Source organism: Phocoena sinus, chromosome 13 (assembly GCF_008692025.1).
Source record: "Phocoena sinus isolate mPhoSin1 chromosome 13, mPhoSin1.pri, whole genome shotgun sequence".
Classification (NCBI taxonomy): Eukaryota; Metazoa; Chordata; class Mammalia; order Artiodactyla; family Phocoenidae; genus Phocoena; species Phocoena sinus.
Window position 1 is genome coordinate 62,736,470 of NC_045775.1, and position 20,757 is coordinate 62,757,226.

At 47.0% G+C, this 20,757-nt stretch overlaps 1 protein-coding gene and 1 non-coding gene across 3 annotated transcripts in view; both read right to left on the bottom strand.

Annotated features, from left to right (window-relative positions):
* The window catches only part of RAB11FIP5 (RAB11 family interacting protein 5), a 35,949-nt gene extending 25,704 nt beyond the window's left edge, over positions 1-10,245 (bottom strand). Inside the window, exon 1 of one of the 2 annotated variants that reach the window (XM_032652702.1) lies at positions 9,617-10,245. In XM_032652702.1, coding sequence (XP_032508593.1) covers positions 9,617-10,047 — 431 coding nt within the window. In that variant the 5' untranslated portion in view covers positions 10,048-10,245. The remainder of the gene's footprint in view (positions 1-9,616) is intronic. The other variant, XM_032652701.1, reaches the window with a different exon arrangement.
* Positions 10,246-19,974: 9,729 nt separating this feature from the next.
* Positions 19,975-20,078, bottom strand: LOC116764838. Its single transcript, XR_004353047.1, has one exon. It is a non-coding gene; the product is annotated as a U6 spliceosomal RNA (small nuclear RNA).
* Positions 20,079-20,757: the final 679 nt, after the last annotated feature.

Below are 20,757 nucleotides of genomic sequence, written 5' to 3' on the forward strand. Positions count from 1 at the left end.
CACAGGAAGGTTAAAGAGAAGACAATTTCGGGAGGAGTAGTGAAGGACATGATAAAAGAAATTTTCACATATTGAGATATAGGGAGGTCATTCTGGCTTATCTGTGAGTTAACTTGAATCTTATGCTAACTAAAATAGCCTGTTTGTGGCCTATCAAACCTACATTGTACATCTGCTTTAATTATTAGAGAAAAGGACACAGTGACCAAAAGTAAAGAATGTCCATTCTTTAAAAATAAAGATTAAACGCTTATCTTCCTGGGACACCAATGCTGGTACTCCTTTGATAAGACTCCTTTGCCAGGTGCAAGGTCATGCTGACTTGCTGTGTACGTGATGCTGATCTCTGTGCGTGTGTGTGTTTTCTTGAAATGTACAGTATCCCTGACTTATTTAATGTTCTTTGTTCTGACAAGATATAAAACTGTGCTGGAAACCATGCTTCTCTGGAGCAGTTTCTCAGAGTAATCTGGGAAGTGGGCATTCAGGCTAGTCCTCAGTTTGGCTCAAAGAAAACTCTTTTCTATTCTTATTATAGGTTCTTATTGATGATTTTCATTGACAGATGTAACATTTATACTGGGCCTTGAACAATGGGTCAGGAGGCAGGTAAAGAGACATTCCAGGTGGGAGGAAAAGAATACACAGATGCCCAGGGCTGGAGAGGTGAAGATGCGCAGAAAGGTGCTTTGGAGCAGAGGAGACTGCCCCAAACATCATGTTAAAGAGCTGTAGCCTTATTCTGGGCCTGGAAGAGCACTACAGGGTAGGAAACAAGGATAAAACCTATGGCTGCTGTGCTGTAGGAAGAGCAAAGGACAGCAGGGAAAGGGGCAGCAGAGGGGCAAGGCAGCAGAAACCAGCACAGAGCCGGCCAACCCAGGACAGGTCCCACAGCCAGGCTGACCCAGGCAACTCCTTGTGCCTCAGCAGTTATTTCTCATCATAAATTAATAAATTGGCATTCTGGCTTACAAAAATGCTGTAGCAGCTATGCTAACAGTCTAGAGGAGATGTTTAAAAAAAAAAAAAAACCTGCCTAAACTAGGACAGGAGCAATGGGGAAGGTAGGAGGGGCTGCAGTGCCCTTCTCCAAGTGCCCCCTTCGTCCCCTGCAGTGGCACTCAGGCAGAGCCACTCCACCTGTGCTCTCACTGCTTACTGACTGCACAAAATGTTACTCACCTTTTATGCCCCCCAACCCAGGCAAGGAAAGGGCCTGATATATGGAATACCTTCTAACACCTGCTGGATAAATGAGATGGCATTGGCAGGGCTTAGCTTCAGTACCAAAAATAAGTGGGAAAAAAATTATTTTAAAGGAATAGTGGAAAAATGCAAGGGTTGGAAGACAGGAGACCCAGGTTCTAGTCCTGGATCTGAAGTGGCTTTCAACCACCCACTTCACCTCTGTCAAAGAAGGGTGATAAAATAAGCCAGTTAGGGGCAGGGAGAAATGTCAACTAAAACTGTATTACATGGAGTTTGAAGAGACGGCTGGAAAAGCCTTTTCCCCAGAGGCTCCTCCATCTAGATGCCTTCCCTCCTCTCCAAATCCCCCACTCAGGCAGTCCTCCTCACACACGATCAGAGAGGAGACGCGTGGGCCGCAGGCCAATCCTTGATGGCTCCCAACACTCACAACCTCATCCTGCCTTTGATTTGGTATCGATGGTAAAACTGCAAGCCAGGCACAACTGCAGGAGAGGACAGTGCCTCTTATCAGGCCTCTTATCACCTACTCTGGCTCTGTGCCGGCACCAACAGTCCTTGGAGCCCAGAACCATCATTTCATTAGTTACCCCTGGCTCCATGGGCATGGCTTGCTCAGCTCACCTCAGAGCCCAGCCAGGACCAGCCTCCCTCCCTCCTGGCCACAAACATCTCAGCCAGTCCTCAGCCCTCCTGCTGCTGTAGGCTCCAAAGGTTTATCTCTTTGTCAGCTTGCCTCGGACAGAGGCCAGGGACCCACGCCTGCTTGGAGCCAAGTCTAACCACACAGCAATAGAAGTATGTATAGTTGAAAGCATGATGTAGGGAAAAAGCACTGGGCTCGGGAGGTTAGAAATCTGGCTGCCACTAATGAATCATGTGACCTTGGATCAGTCATTCCACTCCTGAGACCCCAGTCTTGACCTCAGTAAAAATGGGGGTCACCCTCCCTGCCCTCAGGGAAGAAGGAAGTGAGGTGCTGCTGGGAAAGCACTCTGAAAAGTAGGCCAACCCACACGTAAAGATTTGGGTTTATTGTCTGTCAGGGCCTTTTACAGGCTGTCATCAGCCCCTTGGGAGCGAGGTGGCCCAGGACCAAAGAGTGATGACCCCGCCCAAGAGAAAGGAGAAAACCAGCAGGATGACCTCTCCCAGGGGAGACAAGGGAATAAGGAAGAAATTCTACTTAACCAAACTCCCCTCCCCAGTTTGCTCCTAACCCCATATTCACCCCAAACAGGGTCTTCAGTCACAGAGGACAAAACTAAGTACTGGCTGTCTTCCTGTCAGGGTCTCAGTTCAGACTTGAAACAGGAGGAGACAAGCAATAATACCCCTGTGTGGGGAAGCCAGACTTATCATAGGTACAGACCTGTGTGTGTGAAGAAGGCTGCACTTGTGCAAACACAATGGGAGAGGGAGAAGAAATCTATAACGCATTGGCTTTTAAAAGCATAGAAGAACTGGTAATGTTGACTGCTTCTGAAGAGAGGAGCTGGGTGACTCAAGGTCGGGACAAGGGAGATTTTTCACTGTGAACCCTATGTATCTTTAGAGTTTTGAACCAGGTAAACTACTCAAAAAGAAATAAGAAGTAAAGAAAGCCAGGTTGTTTTGCTGAGAGAGGCACATAGGAAACTAAGCTTGGCTCCCCTCCACTCCCTCTCTTGGCTCAGCCCCACCACACTCACCTTCCCTTCCTTCCCTCCCTTCTGGGTCTCCCTCCCAGAAACTCACCCAGCCACCACCAAGCCCCACCTGTCATTCAAGGTCCAGCCTCCTATAGGCAGCCCACCCTGATCACTCCAACCCTGGTGAGTTGGTCCTTCTTCTGACCCTTTCCTTCTCTCATATTTTGTATATGCTGCTTTGTTAGTTAATTATCCTTCCTGTGTTAAGTCTTGTCTCAAACATATTTTTGCCCTTCTAGGGAAAGGGCTTTATATTTTCTTTCTCATGTTTCCTCCAAAGCCCTGACCTAGGCACAGTGGTTGCCCAGTAATTGCTTCTTAGATGTTGAACAAAAGAAAGGGGGGAAAAAAAAAAAAGCAAACCACTGCATGACTGTAGGAGGAGGAATGGATGGCTCAGAGTGTTCTGTCACAGTAAAACAAGCATGTGATTTCTTGGGAAAGGTCGGGAAGTCTTATATCTGTTGATGATCCCAAGCCCAGCTCTAGTGCACAAGCCAATGGGAGCAAACCTCCCGGGGGGGGGGGGGGGGGGGGCGGGGGCGGCGCCCAGGGCCAAGGCAGAGCTTTCCAGGCCTCCCCCGGCTCCTGTGAGACAGTCTAGTGGCAGTGATACCCTCTTTCCCAATGTACCAGGCAACACCCCCATCCCCTGAGAAAGATATGACCAGACACGGAGCTGCAGACTAAATGTACTTACCCCTACCAGCCAAGGCCTCACACAGGAGAAGCAGGTCATGCTTCCAGAGCCCCCAAGCCTAACCAAAGAGATGGGCTTTGGGGAGGAGAGAGGAACCCTAAGGAGGGCAGCTGCTGAGCACCAACTTCCATGCAAAGCTGAACCCTGGGAAACATGGGAGAGGACTCAGATGGGTGTTACAGCATGGTGGCGAAGAGCACAGAATCAGGAGCCAGGCTGTCTCGGTACAAATCCTGACTGCCATGTACTGTGTGCCTTTAGAAAAGCCACTTTAGGGCTTCCCTGGTGGTCCAGTGGATAAGACTTTGCCTTCCAACGAAGGGGGTGCAGGTTCGATCCCTGGTCGAGGAGCTAAGATCCCACATGCCCTGCGGCCAAGAAACCAAAACATAACACAGAAGCAACACTGTAACAAATTCGATAAAGACTTTAAAAACGGTCCACATCAAAAGAAAAAAATCTTTAAAACAAAAGGTCACTTCACCTCTACGTGCCTCAGTTTCTTCACTCGTTAAACACAGTAACAGTACCTACACTTCAAGGGGTTGCTATAAGCTGATGTAAGTCAAATCCTTAGGATGGTGCCAGCACCTAAAAACGGCTTAATAAATGATATGCTAGACAAACAAGGCAATGACAATCCTCCAAAATGGAGTGCTACACGCTGTCCATATGGGAACTCAGAGAAGGTGGGGTGGCAGACCAGGATCTCTGATGGCTAGCCTGACAGGCCCGGTGTACATCTCCTCCTCAGGGAGGCCTTCCCTGACCAGAGCTGAGCGCAGGGCTTCCGTCTGCTCTGAACATCTCCAGTGCTCCCTGGCTAGGCCCCAAAATACGGCAGCTGGCTATGGCCCTTCCTCCAAATGTGGGGGTCCGTCCTCCTAATAAGACTGCACCCTCTGGGCATGCAGGCTGCTGTGTCCATGTCCTCTCCTCCTTTGAACTTCCCACCCAACCAGTGGCCTCCCTTGTCCTCTGCCCAGGCAGAAAGGCCTGTGGATTAGACGTCCCTCCAGGTCTCAGAGAAGCCCCAAGGCTCCCTCCCCCTCCCAGCTGAAATGTCCCTCTCTCCCTAAAACCTCTCAGGCACTTCCACAGAAACCTTGGGATGCACTCAGCTTCCCAAATGCCATCTCTTCCTTATCCCAAATCTGACAGCTCTTCAGGCTGTCAGGGCCTAAAAGAAACCACAGAGAGCCCCACCCTCCCTAACTGCTGAGTAGCTGAGAGCCTGTCACTCTCCCTCCCCAGCCTCAATGTCCACACTTCTAAGCACTCTTCCAGTTCTGACATCAGAATTCCATGATTAAGGGCTGTGCTTCTCCTCGCCACCCCCAGGGTCAGCTGAAGGTCAAGGTGGCCCGTGACAAAGCCCCTCCCAGCAACTCTGTAGCTCTGCTTCCTGGGAGCTCAACTTGCTTATTCTGCTCACTGCGGAGAGACCTGGGCCCAGGACCACCCCCACAGGCCAACTCAGTAAGGGCAAAGCCTCTTCCTTAACAGGACTGCCAGGTGCATAAAGGACCCACATCGCGGACTTATTACCTGGCTGTGGGGAAGGACAAAGCTTCTTCATGACCACACTATTTTGCAGATGTCGGCCCTGCACAGGAAAAAATAGGGTACTGATTCCCAGAGAGCACACAGAACTCCTGTCATTGTGTTAATTATCTGTCCCAGCACAAGGTGGGAAAGGCAGGGGAAACATCTGGACGAGGCCAGACCAGCCGTTTAAGCATCGCTGAAGAGCGCGTCACAGCACCAGGGTGGCAGCAATAAAGAGTTTAGACAGCCCCCATCAGAAGAAAGGGACAGCCCTCAAGGTCGCTAGGATGGAGCTCTGCTGAGTTGCGCCTGTCCCTGGCTGCCTGCAGGGAGGGGAGAACGGGGCCAGATGCAGAGGGAAGGGGAAGCCGCTCAGTCTGACGGCAGAGTCACTCCCCACTCCCCAGACACTGCTGCTCAAGCAACCCCAGATAAAAACTGCCCCATAACTCAGGGAGATGCAGCCTCCGCCCTAACTGATGCTTTTAAGTACAGCCACACCCTTCCCGCGGCCAAAGCAGACTTGCCCAGCAGCCAGGTCGGGGGTTGGAGCAGGAGCCAAAGCCAAGGACCCTCGCGGCCTCAGCTGCTTCCTGGGGAGCAGTCACATCTGCAAACATGATAAGGCTGTGGGTCATGGACCATCTACCTACAACAGTAATGCACAGGCCATCTGGAGGCTAAGGGACAGATGGACGCCCTCAAAGACCATGCCCACCTTAGGTCTACCTTAGGCCAGCAGGCTGCATTTGCCTCAGCTGCCTCTCCCATTGCCCCCAAGCCCGCCCTCCTCGAGGAGGTCTCAGGCCACCACCATCAGCCAGGCAGAAAGCTCTGGTCTCCAACCTAAGTCCTCCTCAGCCACAGGCCTCCCATAGGCCCTTATAAAATCAATGAGACAGGTCTGACCAGGGCTGACAGAGCCTCTTAGGGGGCCACATTTGCAGCCTGCCCATGGTCACGTTTTAACCCAAACCGAGCCCACAGACTTGGCCTTCCCAAGGGGCCAGACTCTAACCATCCATCCAACAGGCCCAGGAAGGGGGCTATTTACAGAAGGGACCACTTCACTCCACACGAGCACGCACTGGGGAGTACTATGGATGATGGTGAAGTAAAAATCAGAAAGGACGCATCTAAAGAAGCTAAAGAGGGAATTCCCAGGCGGTCCAGTGGTTAGGACTCGGCGCTTTCACTGCAGGGGCCCGGGTTTGATCCCTGGTTGGGGAACTAAGATCCTGCAAGCAGCACAGCATGGCCAAATAAATAAAAAAGCAGCTCTTGGGATTTTGAGACCCATGATGATCCATGTAGGGCTTTACTGAGGGGAGACGGTTATAATTAGTTTCCTTGTGTATTACATTACATGTTGTTTTGACAATTTTCTCTTCAATCAGTTGGAAGCCTCCAGTGAAATCCCTCACCTCAAAGAGCACCCCACTAACAAAGGAGCTTTGGGGGCTGTTGAGGCACCTAGAACCCCAGCCCCCATCATCACCACCCTCACATAAGGAGGGCCCTGAGAGTAACCCAACACTAATATCTTGAAAGCCTGCTATGTGTCTAAAATGATACTAAAGTTTTTAGAGATCCTGTCTTATTTAATTTGTACAACTCTATGATTGTTATCATGTGTTACCTTTTCAGAAACGAGGAAACAGGTTAAGTAACTTGCCTGCTAGTAAGTGATAGAACTGGGAGCGAAACCTCAGTCTCCACGTTCTTAAACACTATGCTGCCCTGCCATGGAGGACAGCTGCAGAGCTGCAAGCTGATCTGAGCGTGGCTTCAGAACTGCAGAGGCCTCACAAGACTAGCCCCAATTCTCAAGCCTCTGGCAGCAAAGAGAGTAGTGGAGGGCTGTGAAGGGCCAGCTCATTTCATGAGGAGCTCTCATACTTCTGTGAGTACCCTGCCACCACAGTCCTGGGGCTTTCCAGGACTACGCTAAGTTCTGTATTACCTCCTCCTATCACGTGAGAGGCTCCTCTGAGACAGGGGACATCTCCCAGATCACAGCTACCAGGCTACTAAAACCTCACTCCACCATCACTGCTGTTCACTGACCACCAGGCATATCCAGGAACTGCACTAGATGCTCTAATTACATACACATTTCATCCATTACATCAATCCTGTCAAGGTATAAATTAGCCCCATTTTACAGATGAGAAAACTGAGGCACCAAGAGTTTACTTGACTGGCCACAAGGTGGCAGGTTTGGAAGGGAATCTGCAACTCCACAGGCCCCTCCTCTTAACCGTGAGACTGCCTTTCCCCAATGGAGTTCTGTCTGGGCAACAAAGGGCTATCATGTGCTCTCCTGGAGTTCTCTGCCACCATTATCCAAAGCTGAGGAGGGCACACCCCAGTCCTCTCCCCAATGGAAAATGTGCAGACTCACTATCTTAGCAGCTCACGCCAAGATGCTCCAGGAAAGGCCACCAAGGGTGGCCATGAGAGCCAGAGGTGGAAGGTGCAAACTGGAGTGGGGTCAGCAGCCCTCACCCTCTGTCAGTGGGCACGCTGTTTGGTCCAGTAAACTAAAAGATCAGGCTGATTTCACAGACTTTTCTGCTGTCCACTACAAGTCCCCCTCCTCCTGCCCCCTCCAGGTTCTATAAATAACCCAGGTCAATGCATCAGAGGAAAGGCAGCCAGGTGGGTGTGGAAAGATCCTGGTGGAAAAGATGACTTCTATAAAGTAAATAAGGCTCCCATTCAGATCAAGGGGACTGTCCTTGGCTGCAAACAGGCGCACATGGGCCGACAGACATAGACAGCTCAGTTAAGGAAGATCCAGAGGCCAAGAAGAAAGCAAGAGCAGGAACTGAAAAAAAAATCAAAGCCCCTCCCCCACCCCGTGCAATTCACTGACCTCAGAGAAGCCACTCCCCACAAGCTGAGACTTTTTCTGTCTGCCCCTTAGTCTCCCCTCTAGTGCCCCCCACCCCCAGCCCGAGATGTGTTATCTACCAGTCGGGTCAGATTAGCTGAGAGGTGGAGACTGAAGGACTGGGAAAGAAGGGGTGGAATGAATTTGGGGACAGGAGCCTCTTCAGAAGAAGAAAGGGCTACAAGAGCCAGAGGAGAGCTTTCTGCCTCACCCCCACCCCCTTGGGCTCCCTGAGCCAGGCAAGAGGGAAAGGACAGAAAAGGGGAGGAAAAAAACAAAACAAGGGCCAAACTATACCACATGATCCACACCCAGCAACCAAACAGCAAGTCATGAGGGAAGGAGAGAAGGCCAGGGGAGGGGGAGATGGAGCTAAGTCACAGCCCTGCCCAAACCTGCCCTATGCTAACCCGTTTCCCACCCCAGGCTGCAAAGAGCCACGAAGGCCTTCTCTACCCACATTTTTGAAATGTTCAAGGTCAGATCCTTTTCTATCCAAATCCTGCTTTCATTTGGGTTTGTACCAGGCTCATCCTTCTCCAGCAAGCCTTCCTAGATTTACTCAGTTGGATGCCATTCCACTTGGGTAAACCTTTCCAGCAACTGTCACCAACCCCTTACCCTCCCCATCCAGGGCCCATGGGCCTAGGGGTGGCGTCACCCCAGTTAAACACTTGAGTGACCCAGGGCAGGTTGTCAGCCCTGCGGACAGGCTTCCGGATCCTGCCCAAGCCCAAAACAGGAAATGAGGCTTCCAAGCCTGAAGCCTTGATCTTAACACAGGGAAAGTTAAACGCTGCCAAAATAAATGATTTTTTAAAACCCACTGGTAAACGCTCTGGCCCTTCTAGGTTTAAGTGACTGGGAGATTGTCTCCTACTGTCCATTAAGCACGTGCTGCCTCCACCTCAGTCAAGATGCTTGAAGCCTGATTAAAGCGTTTCCTTCCTTTACTGAAAGGGTCTCCTGTTCTCAGACCAGAGACACAGAAGGAAAGAATCGGGGGCGTCTCTAATCAACAGAGGGCATCCCAGTACCAGGCAAGAAGCAGATGCCCTCTGCAGCCTCTAGATTTGGTGGGGCGCCTCCGTTCATCCTCTGCCCTCCTCGAGGACAACACTGCACCTTCTTTCCCCCACAGGGCGAGGCAGGGCCTCCCCACTCCCCTGCGGGCCTGGTGTGGAACAGGCGCCCGAAGGCAGTTCCCCTCCCCTTCGAGGAAAGTGAAACACGCCCGGAGGCCCCAAGATTTTCCTTCTTGAGGTTCCCACAGTCCAAGAGGCTCTGGATCCCACTCCTAACTTTACTTGACAATCTACTCCTAACAGTAGGCCACCATCTCACCTCCCCCCGGCTTTCCAAGGACACACCAGCGGCCAAGCACAGCCCAGCGCACATCTGGGGATCGGAAGAAGACCCCGTTATGCGAAGAACCAACTTGTCGGTTTATGCCCTTGAGCGCTAGGCAAAAGGTCGCACCGCCCAGGCCGAGGTTCGGGGTCCTGCGTCTCCCCAGACACGCCCCAAGAGGCCCTTAACCGTTTCCACTCCCGCGCGCCCCTCACTCACTGTGTGTGCTGGGCGCGGCCTGCGCCGAAGACCTCGTCCAGCGCCACCATGGCCTGGCCCAGGAACTTGTCGACGCCGATGAGCGAGCGGTGCATGGTGGTAAGCACTAGCTGGCAGGCGGCGGCGGAGCCCGCGGCCCAGGGCGCCGGGCCCGCGTCGGTCTCCTGCGCCCGTAGCAGGCCGTCCAGGGCGCCGGGCGGCAGCTCGAAGGAGCACTCTTCGCGCCACTCGGGGCATCCCAGCGTCTTCTCTACCACCGACGTGCTGTACTTCTCACGGCCCACCTGGATCACCGTATACGCGTCGCTGGTGCTGCCCGCGCCCGAGCTCTTGCCCCGCAGCCCGCGGGCCCGCAGCACAGTCACCTGGACGTGCGTGGGTAGCCAGCGGGAGGGCCCAGCCGCCGTCTCGGCGCCCCGTACCAGGGCCATGGCGGGGGAAGCGGCGACGGGTGAGGGCTGGCCGAACCAGGCGTGGAAACCCGGACCAAGTGAGAAACTGGGCAGCGGCGGAGGGCGGTCAGGATCCGGCTCGGAGCGCCGCCGCCGCCCACAGGCTCGGCCGCCGCAGCTGCGGGCTGGGCTGGGCCGGGCCGAGCCGGCCGCTGCCTCCCCGCCTCCCGGCTGCCGGCCGCGCCGCGACGTCAGCGCCCCGCCTCCCGCCCCGCCTAGCGGCCGGCGTCCCGCGACTCGCGACCTAACCCGTACCCGCGCCGAGGTGCGGCAGAGCTTGGGGGTGGTGGCCCGCACGCCCTCGCCCCGTCTACTGCAGACCAGCCTGGAGCTGCAGGGTCGCTGAGCGCCGCGAGGACCGTGGGCGGAGCGCAAGGCCTCCGCGGGGGGATGGGGGGCTCCCGCGTTGGTCCCCAGGAAACCCCGCCTCGCCTGCGGGCAGCGCGGCACCCTCGGCCGGGTATGAAATGCCCGCTCCGCGTCTCCCGGCCAATCCCAAGTCGTCCTTCAAGACGTCCCTGCTCCGGAAAGCTGTCGCCGTAAAACTGCCCCGCCCCGTCCCTCCCGGCATGGCCATCCCCTTGGCGCTGGCAAGTGGGAGCGATGCGGACCAGGGCCGCTCCCCAGTCTCGAGCGGCACTCCCCCTCCTCTAGCCCGCCCCTGCCCGGGAAGATGCCTGCGTGAAACCAGAAGTGATTCACGCTGCGCCACGTGATGGCCCCGCATCAGCGACCTGAAAGCGGGTGAGCTGCCGCTGTCTCCCTCCTCCGCGCGCGGGACGAATCACGTGTGCAGCCAGAACCTGGCGCGGGAGTCCAGGGAGCAGGGCTCGCCCTCTGCGGACACTGCGGCGGAGAACAGAGTGATGAACAAATGAGTAACCACATCTGTATTTAAGTGTTCCCTCGGACCGCTGGGGCTTATGCGTCACGAGTTGGGGGAAATTATAGGCTCTGGTGGAGGTTTTCAACAATTACTTACACCCATTAAGTGCCTACTATGTGCAAAGCCCTGGGTATTACTTGCACGCTTGGTTTATTATTAATAATGATAACAATGGTTAATAATTACAGATGCTGAATTTCGGCCAATGCTGGTCCGTGTGCTTTACATGCGTTACCTCATTTTATCCCCAAAACAACCCTGTGGGGTAAGTATGGTTTTTATCCTTATTTTCAGGAAGGTTAAAGTTGCAGCTTAGGGAGGTTAACCTGCCCAAGATCCGTAACTGGCAGAGGTGGGATGTGAATCCACACAGATGACCCCAAAGTCTGTACTTTTCTTTTTAACTTTCAGAGCCTGTATTAAAAATAGTATTTTTAAAAAGACATGTAACACACAGCTAAAAACAAAATAAAGTAAAAAAATCAAGTGGGACAGAAATGCTTATGATGAAAAGCAAAACATTCCCTTTCCACCCCTCATTCCAGGGATAACCACTTAAAGCCATTTGTGTTTTCAGGCCTGGTAGTTACCTCCATATTTCTACATAAAATGCTTACATAACTATATCTAGAGTTTTCAGGACTGGCCATTATCTATTGTCTTCCTCCTATGATAGATAATGATTTAGCTCACACCCACTTCCCTCCCTCAATCCTATGTAGTTATGCTTTTTTTTTAGTTCCTCTATTGGATACCTCGATAGTAGAAACCTTTATTTCTTCTTGGGGAGACTCTCCACAGTACCTCTTGACTTTTTTATGCTGTGAAAGGAGGATGCCAAAATCCCACTTTCCGGGCCATGTCCCCTACCAGGAATAAGGTTGTACACCGGGCACCCGAGACTCATGGGAGCATATGCACCAAGGCTCAATCCTAACAACCTTAACTGTGATCAAAATGGGGTGGAGGAGTTCTCTACACTGAGCCCCATAGCCCAGCATCCCTGTGGACAGCACCTAGCTTTGGAGACAGCCAGATCTGCCTATGGATCTTGGCTCTCTGCCACTTAGCAGGAATAAGACCTGAAGATTAAGTCAGCTCTCTAACCTCTCAGCCTTCTTTCCTGATCTAGAAAATGGGGATGATGATTCCTACTTGAAACAGTTGCTGAGAAGTTGACATGAGAAAATATTGTCAAAGATTTTAACACAGTGGAAACCATCACAAATGATCTCAAAGCATCTGAACATCATATATAGTTTTTTTCTGATTATAAGTTATTTGGAAAATATAGAAAAATATAAAGAAGGAAATAAAAGTAGATTAGAATATCACCGTTCAGAAATAAACACTGTTAACAATTTGTTGTATTGCTTTCCAGTCTTTACACTATATGTTGTTGTTTTCTATGCATTATGGTTGTGAGGCAACTGTACTGTAATGGTTAAACCTGTGGGCTGTGGAATCCTGGTCCTAGCGTCTACTTTATGTGTACTCTCTCATTTACCCCTGAACACAACCATTTAAGGCAGGTGCTGTTGCTACTCTCAGCTTCACGGATGAGGAAGCTAAAGCAGCTAAAGTTTGGGTGATTTTCCCCCAAGTTTCTAACTGGAAAATTGCAGAGAGTGGACTTGAACTCAGGTCTGAGTGACTCTACTGCCTCTGGTACTCTGCCCTCACACTAGCTTGTTGGTCACCTAAGCACTACATCATCTGAAGTCAATAAAGCGGGGAATGTTGTCATACCCATTTTACAGATGAAGAAATTGAGGTACAAAAAAGGTTAACAGACTTACCCAAGATTATAGAGTCAGGATGAAGCCCCTGAGAATGGATTCCCCAGGGGCTTTGCAAATGAAGATATCTTTACCAAACCACAGCTAACATATTTGTCACTGTCCTTTAATGGTTCTGTTTCATCTGTTTCTTAGCTCTTCAACATGACCAGACTGCCTTTTCCCTCCCACCTCCCTCTGCCTCCCCCATGGAGTAGCAAGGCTCCAGGAACGGGCAAAAGAGAACTCAGATGGGCTACTCCCACTCTCCTTCTTCCTGCCCTGGCCCTCATAGTTTGGCAAGGTCAGGCTTCCTGCTGGCCTAAGATTGCAGCTGCAAGAAGGCAGTAAGGCCAGGAAGGGCTCCCCTGCAGGTCACTTGGCCCTAGGAGAAAGGGCGGGCTCTACTAGCTGTCTGCAGTTGAGAAAAGAGCAGAAACTCTGAAGACACTGAGGTCTTGGTTACCTAGAGGTGTTTTCTCCTCTGGAAGATGAGACCACCCATCCCCACCCACTGCAGTTTGATGTGAGGGTTACAGAGAGGACCCTCCTACTTCCTCTTCCTCCCCAGGGCTGGATGTGTTCACCGCCTCCCTGGGCCTCTCTAGTCCGTTAGGGACAGTTCTTGCTTTGAAAGAGTGGTCCTTTGTGTAATTTCCACTCATTGCTTCCCTCTGCAATATCATAACCCTTCCAGACAGGCACTTCAAATATATTTGCCTGACTCTTCAAGCTACATTTCCTCCTGTCCTTCGCCCTCCCTCCCACATCTGTATTCTAGGCCCTTCACTGTAATAGAGTCACACAGCCCAGGTTCAAATCCTCGTGCCACAACTTACTAGCAGTATGAGATTGGGCAAATTACTGAACCCCAGAGTCTCAGTTTCCATGTTATAAAATGGGCCTAATAATGGGAAATCACTTCATAATGTTAGCATGAGAGCTATCTCAACATACTCTAAGCAGTGATGAGTAATATCATCTTAGAAATCTTTGCTCAAAGCAAAAGGTTGTACCTCCTTATTGTTCGATTTGCATTTCTTCGATTGCTAATGAGATTGAACATTTTTTCAGTTATTAGTCATTTATATTTCCTCTTTTAGTGAGTTGTCTATTTTCTGAATTGTCTATTTTCTTTGAAACCTTAACTTATTCACTTATATTAACCCTTTCTATGTTAATAATAACACTTTGTCTTTTATATTTATTGCAAATATGTTTTGACATAAGTAGTCAAGTCGTTGAATTTCTTCCATTGTTTCAAGCTTAGGTTCTTCCACACTCACAGGTCCAATAAATATCCATTCATAGTTTTTCTAGTTTTTAAATTGTTTGGCTTTTTCTTTGTTCTTTCATTCTCTTTAAATTCTTCTAGAAACTATTTTGGTGAATGATTTGAGGTGAAAATCTAACCTTTTCTCCCCAGCAGCTATTCAAGTTTCCCAATACTTATTGAAAAACCCTATCCCTTTGCCACTGATTTTCTCATGTAAGTTTTTGTATACATACTATAGAGAGAGTCTGAACTTTGTACTCTAGTCCACTAAGATTTATATCTTTTTGTCAGTGCTATTCTGTTTTAATTATTGTTGCCTTTTAAATGCTTTATACAGCAGAAGAGAAAATCTTTACTTATTTCTTTTTCTTCAGAGATTTTTATAGCTACTCTCACCTGTGTATTCATGCACATGAGCTCTAATGCTTTTTGGAATTGTGAGAGAAATTGTTTTGAGAAAAATTGACATCTTTACAAACAACAGCCATACTCTCAACTTCTATTTAACATTGTGCTGGAGGTTCTAGCTAGTGCACTTAGGCAAGAAAACAAAATAAAACTATCCAGATTGGAAAGGAAGAGTAAAACTATCTCTTTGCAGATTACATGACCTTGTAAATAGAAAATACTAAGGAATCCACTAAGAAATTATTAGAACTAATAAATGGGTACAGGAAGGTTACAGGATACCAGATCAATATATTAAAATCAATTGTATTTCTAAACACTAGCAATGAAAAATTAAAATTAAAACAATTCCATTTATAAAAGTATAAAAAAGAATAAAGTACTTAGAAATGAATAGAATATAACAAAAGAAGTATAACAAAAGAAAACTACAAAACATCATTGAAAGAAATTAACAAGGACTTAATTAAATGGAAAGATATCTCACTTTCATGAATTGGAAGACTTAATACTGTTAGGATGCCAATACACCCCAAATTGGCCTGCAGATTCAACACATTCCCCATCAATATCCCAGCTGCTGTTTTTGCAGAAATTGACAAGCTGATCCAGGAAATCATATAGAAATGCAAGAGACCCAGAATAGCCAAACAAGTCTTGGAAAGAAAAGCAAAGTTGGAGGATTCACACTTCCCGATTTCAAAACGTACTACAAATCAAGACAATGAGGTAACTGGCATAAGGATAGACATAGATCAGTGGAATAGAATTGAGATTCCAGAAATAAACCCTTGTATTTACGGCTGACTGATTTTTCAATAAAGGTGCCAAGACCATTCCATGGGGAAAGAATGGTCTTTTCAACAAATGGTGTTAGGACAGCTGGATATTTGCATGCAAAAGAATTAAGTTGAACCCCTTTGCTACACCATACACAAGAGTTAACTCAAAATAGATCATAGGCCTAAATATAAACACTAAAACTATAAAGCTTTTTGAAGAAAATGTAGAAGTAAATATTCATGACCTTGGGTTAGGCAAAGACTTCTTAGATACAACACCAAAGAAAAAATAGATAAACTAGACTTCATGAAAATTAAAAACTCCTGTCCTTCAAAAGACACCATCAAGAAAGTAAAAAGACAACCTATGGGATGAGAGAAAATATTTTTAAATCATATATGTGATAAGAGGCTAGTATCCAGAATATTTAAAGAACTCATAATTCAACAATAAAGACAACCCAATTAAAAAATGGGCAAATGATTTGAATAGATACTTCCCTAAAGAAGATATACAAATAGCCAATACATACATGAAAAGGTATCAGAAACATTATTCATTAAGGAGATATAAATCAAAACCACAATGAAGTACCACTTCACTCCCTCTAGACAGATAATAACAAGTGTCAGGATGTGGAGACCCTGGAACCCTCATACATTGCTGGTGGGAATATAAAACGGTACAGCTGCTTTGGAAAACATTTTGGCAGTTACTCAAATTGTTAAACATAGGAGCTACCATATGACCCAGCAATTTCACTCCTAGAAATATGCCCCAGAGAAATGAAAAATGCGTCTTACATAAAAAGTGTGCAAAGGGCTTCCCTGGTGGCACAGTGGTTGAGAGTCCGCCTGCCGATGCAGGGGACACGGGTTTGTGCCCCGGTCCGGGAAGATCCCACATGCCGCGGGGCGGCTGGGCCCGTGAGCCATGGCCGCCGAGCCTGCGCGTCTGGAGGCTGTGCTCCACAACGGGAGAGGCCCGCGTACGGAAAAAAAAAAAAAAGTGTGCATGAATATTCATTCCCAGATTCCTACCTCAAACCTACAAACCTATGACCACCTGCATTTTTCCTATCTCAGAGAAAGAGGTTTTCCTGTGTGCTTCATTTTCCTCTCTGCCTTGGGGCAGCCTAAGCTTCCATCTCCTTCATTTCTGTTTCTTCTCCACTGGTTCCTTCATCTCATCATATAAATATGTTCCTCTCTCCCAATAAAAACAGAGAAAACAACAACTCCCCCTCTCTATCAGTCTGTACCATGTCCTCCTTTCTTTCAGGTTTCCTGAAGATGATTTACCCTCCTCGTCTTTATCCCCTTCTTCCTCATTCACACCCCAAACCACAGCAGCCAGGCTCTCTAAGCTCCTACCCCATCTGTGATTGCAAAATTCCAGGCCCCTCCTTCAGGCTTTATCTTACTTGACCTCTCTTTGGCATTAATCACTCCCTTCTCCAAACTCCCTCAACCCCACTCTCTGCCTCTGGGCCTGCTCTTTTTTTTTTTTTTTTTTAAATTTATTTTTATTTATTTGGCTGTGCCGGGTCTTAGTTGCAGCATGCGGGATCTTTAGTTGCAGCATGCGGGATCTTTTAGTTGTGGCATGCGGGCTTTTAGTTGCAGCATGTGGGATCTAGTTCCCTGACCAGGGATCGAACCCAGGCCCCCTGCATTGGGAGCACGGAGGGAGTCTTAACTGCTGGACCACCAGGGAAGTCCCTGGGCTCTTCTACGCGTTTACTCCTGCCTCTTCCTCCACTCACTACTTCTAGGTCTCCTTCAGGGGCTTCTCTTCCTCCCCCATTTCTTAACATTGGTTTATTTCTCAGCCCTCTTCTCTTTTCAATCCTCAGACTTTCCCTGGAGATTTCTTTGGAGAAATGGCTGATTCTAGGACTAGGGCAGGGAAAATACAAGATGAGCTTGTATGATTTTGTAAAGCCAGAAAACAAGGAAATCCTCAGGAAGAAAAGCAGGGAAAGTAGAAGGGTAGTGTCAAAAGAGCACAGACGCCAACATGAAAGAACTCCCAGTGGCCAGAGCTGGAACAATTTGAGTAATACAATATATCACAATAGTATTGGATTATAACCCATAAAATAAAATAAATATTCATGAGTCTAAAGTTATATCAATAAATGATTGAATGAATAAATAAGTAAATGAGGAGAAGAGAAAATTCTTCCTTACAGAAGAATTCTAATAGATACTGCCCCCTCCAAGAAGTGGAACTTAATTCCCCTCTCCTTGTGTGTGACTGGACTCTGAGACTCACCTTCAAAGAATAGAGTATGAAAAATGGAAATTTTACAGTGACAAAACCTGGCAAACACCACCTTAATCAAGTGATCTAGATCAACATCCCTGGTGATAAATCATATTGATTAGCATGTTCCCAATGCTATAAGGGCATTTCACCTCTGTGCCTTTCTAAAAACTCATAGCTGCTTTCTAAACAAGAGAAAGACAACAGACAAATCCAAATTGAGGGGCATCCTTCAGAATACCTGAGTAGGACCCTTCAAAAGTGTCGAGGTCATGATAACCATCAGAGATGGGAGGAAATTTATGAGACATGTCCTTCCTTGAGGGGACCTGAGCCGTGTACGTCCCTAACACATCCCCCAAGTGCGATCCTTAAACGCTAGGTTTTAGTTTTACCTGTTATTTTGAAGAAAAGACCTTTAAAAAATTAATTCGTTTATTTATTTTTATTGAGATATAGTTGATTTATAAGATATAAGTTTCAGGTGTACAACATAGTGATTCACAATTTTTAAAGTTTATACTCCTTTTATAGTTATTATAAAATATTGGCTATATTCCTTGTGCTGTACAATCTATCCTCTTAGCTTATTTATTTTATACACAGTAGTTTGTACCTCTTAATCCCCTACTCCTATCTTGCACCTACCCCTTCCCTCTCCTCTCATAACTACTAGTTTGATCTCTATATCTGTGAGTCTGTTTCTTTTTTGTTATATTCACTCGTTTGCTGTATGTTTTAGATTCCACATATAAGTGATAACATACAGTATTTGTCTCTCTCTGTCTGACTTATTTCACTAAGCATAAGATCCTCCAAGTCTATCCATGTTGTTGCAAATGGCAAAATTTTATTCTTTTTTAGAACTGAGTAGTATTCTATTGTGTATATATATATATATATATATATATATAACATCTTTTTTAGAGTATAATTGCTTTACAATGGTGTGTCAGTTTCTGCTTTATAACAAAGTGAATCAGTTATACATATACATATGTCCCCATATCTCTTCCCTTTTGCATCTCCCTCCCTCCCACCCTCCCTATCCCACCTCTCTAGGTGGTCACAAAGCACCGAGCTGATCTCCCTATGCTATGCGGCTGCTTCCCACTAGCTATCTATTTTACGTTTGGTAGTGTATATGTCTATACCACTCTCTCACTTTGTCCCAGCTTACCCTTTCCCTTCCCCGTATCCTCAAGTCCATTCTCTAGTAGGTCTGCATCATTATTCCCATCTTGCCCCTAGGTTCTTCTGACCTTTTTTTTTTTTTTTAGATTCCATATCTATGTATTAGCATACGGTATTTGTTTTTCTCTTTCTGACTTAATTCACTCTGTATGACAGTCTCTAGGTCCATCCACCTCACTACAAATAACTCAGTTTCGTTCCTTTTTATGGCTGAGTAATATTCCATTGTATATATGTGCCACATCTTCTTTATCCATTCATCTGTCGATGGACACTTAGGTTGCTTCCATGTCCTGGCTATTGTAAGTAGAGCTACAATGAACATTGTGGTACATGACTCTTTTTTTTTTTTTTTAACATCTTTATTGGGGTATAATTGCTTTACAATGGTGTGTTAGTTCCTGCTTTATAACAAAGTGAATCAGTTATACATATACATATGTTCCCATATGTCTTCCCTCTTGCGTCTCCCTCCCTCCCACTCTCCCTATCCCACGCCTCCAGGCTGTCACAAAGCACCGAGCTAATATCCCTGTGCCTTGGGGCTGCTTCCCCCTAGCTATCTACCTTACTACGTTTGTTAGTGTGTATATGTCCATGACTCTCTCTCGCCCTGTCAAAGCTCACCCTTCCCCCTCCCCATATCCTCAAGTCCGTTCTCCAGTAGGTCTGCGTCTTTATTCCTGTCTTACCCCTAGGTTCTTCATGACATTTTTTTCCCTTAAATTCCATATATATGTGTTAGCATACAGTATTTGTCTTTTTCTTTCTGACTTACTTCACTCTGTATGACAGACTCTAGGTCTATCCATCTCATTACAAATAGCTCAATTTCGTTTCTTTTTAAGGCTGAGTAATATTCCATTGTATATATGTGCCACATCTTCTTTATCCATTCATCCGATGATGGGCGCTTAGGTTGTTTCCATCTCCGGGCTATTGTAAATAGAGCTGCAATGAACATTTTGGTACATGACTCTTTTTGAATTTTGGTTTTCTCAGGGTATATGCCCAGTAGTGGGATTGCTGGGTCATATGGTAATTCTATTTGTAGTTTTTTAAGGAACCTCCATACTGTTCTCCATAGTGGCTGAACCAATTCACATTCCCACCAGCAGTGCAAGAGTGTTCCCTTTTCTCCACACCCTCTCCAGCATCTATTGTTTGTAGATTTTTTGATGATGGCCATTCTGACTAGTGTGAGATGATATCTCATTGTAGATTTGATTTCCATTTCTCTAATGATTAATGATGTTGAGCATTCTTTCATGTGTTTGTTGGCAATCTGTATATCTTCTTTGGAGAAATTTCTAAAAAATATGGAACGCTTCACGCATTTGCGTGTCATCCTTGTGCAGGGGCCGTGCTAATCTCTGTATCGTTCCAATTTTAGTATATGTGCTGCCGAAGCGAGCACCCATTGTATGTATATTGTTGGACACTTAGGTTGCTTCCATATCTTGGCCATTGTAAACATGCTGTATGAACACTGGGAGTTCATATGTCTTTTCAAATTAATGTTTTCATTTTCTTCACATATATACCAGAGAGCGGAATTGCTGAATCATATGGTAGTTCTGTTTTTAGTTTTTTGAGGAACTTCCGTACCATTTTCCACAGTGGCTGCACCAACTTATCTTTTCACTTGTACATTTAGTGCACGAGGGTTCTCTTTGCTCCACATCCTTACCAACATTTGTTACTTGTGGTCTTTTTGATGATAGCCGTTCTGAGAGGTGTGAGGTGATATCTCATTGTGGTTTTGATTTGCATTTCCCTGATGATTAACAATGTTGTGCATTTTTTCATGTGGCTGTTGACCATCTGTATTTCTTCGTTGGAAAAATGTCTGTTCAGGTCTTCTGCTTATTTTTTAATTGGGTTGTTTGTTTGTTTGTTTTTGATGTTGAGTTGTATGATCTGCCTGTGTATTTTGGATATTAACCCCTTATCAGTCATATCATTTGTAAATATTTTCTCCCATTCAGTAAGTTGTCTTTTTGTTTTGTGGATGGTTTCCTTTGCTGTGCAAAAGATTTTAAGCTTAATTAGGTCCCATTTATTTTTTTGCTTTTGTTTCTTTTATCTTAGGAGAC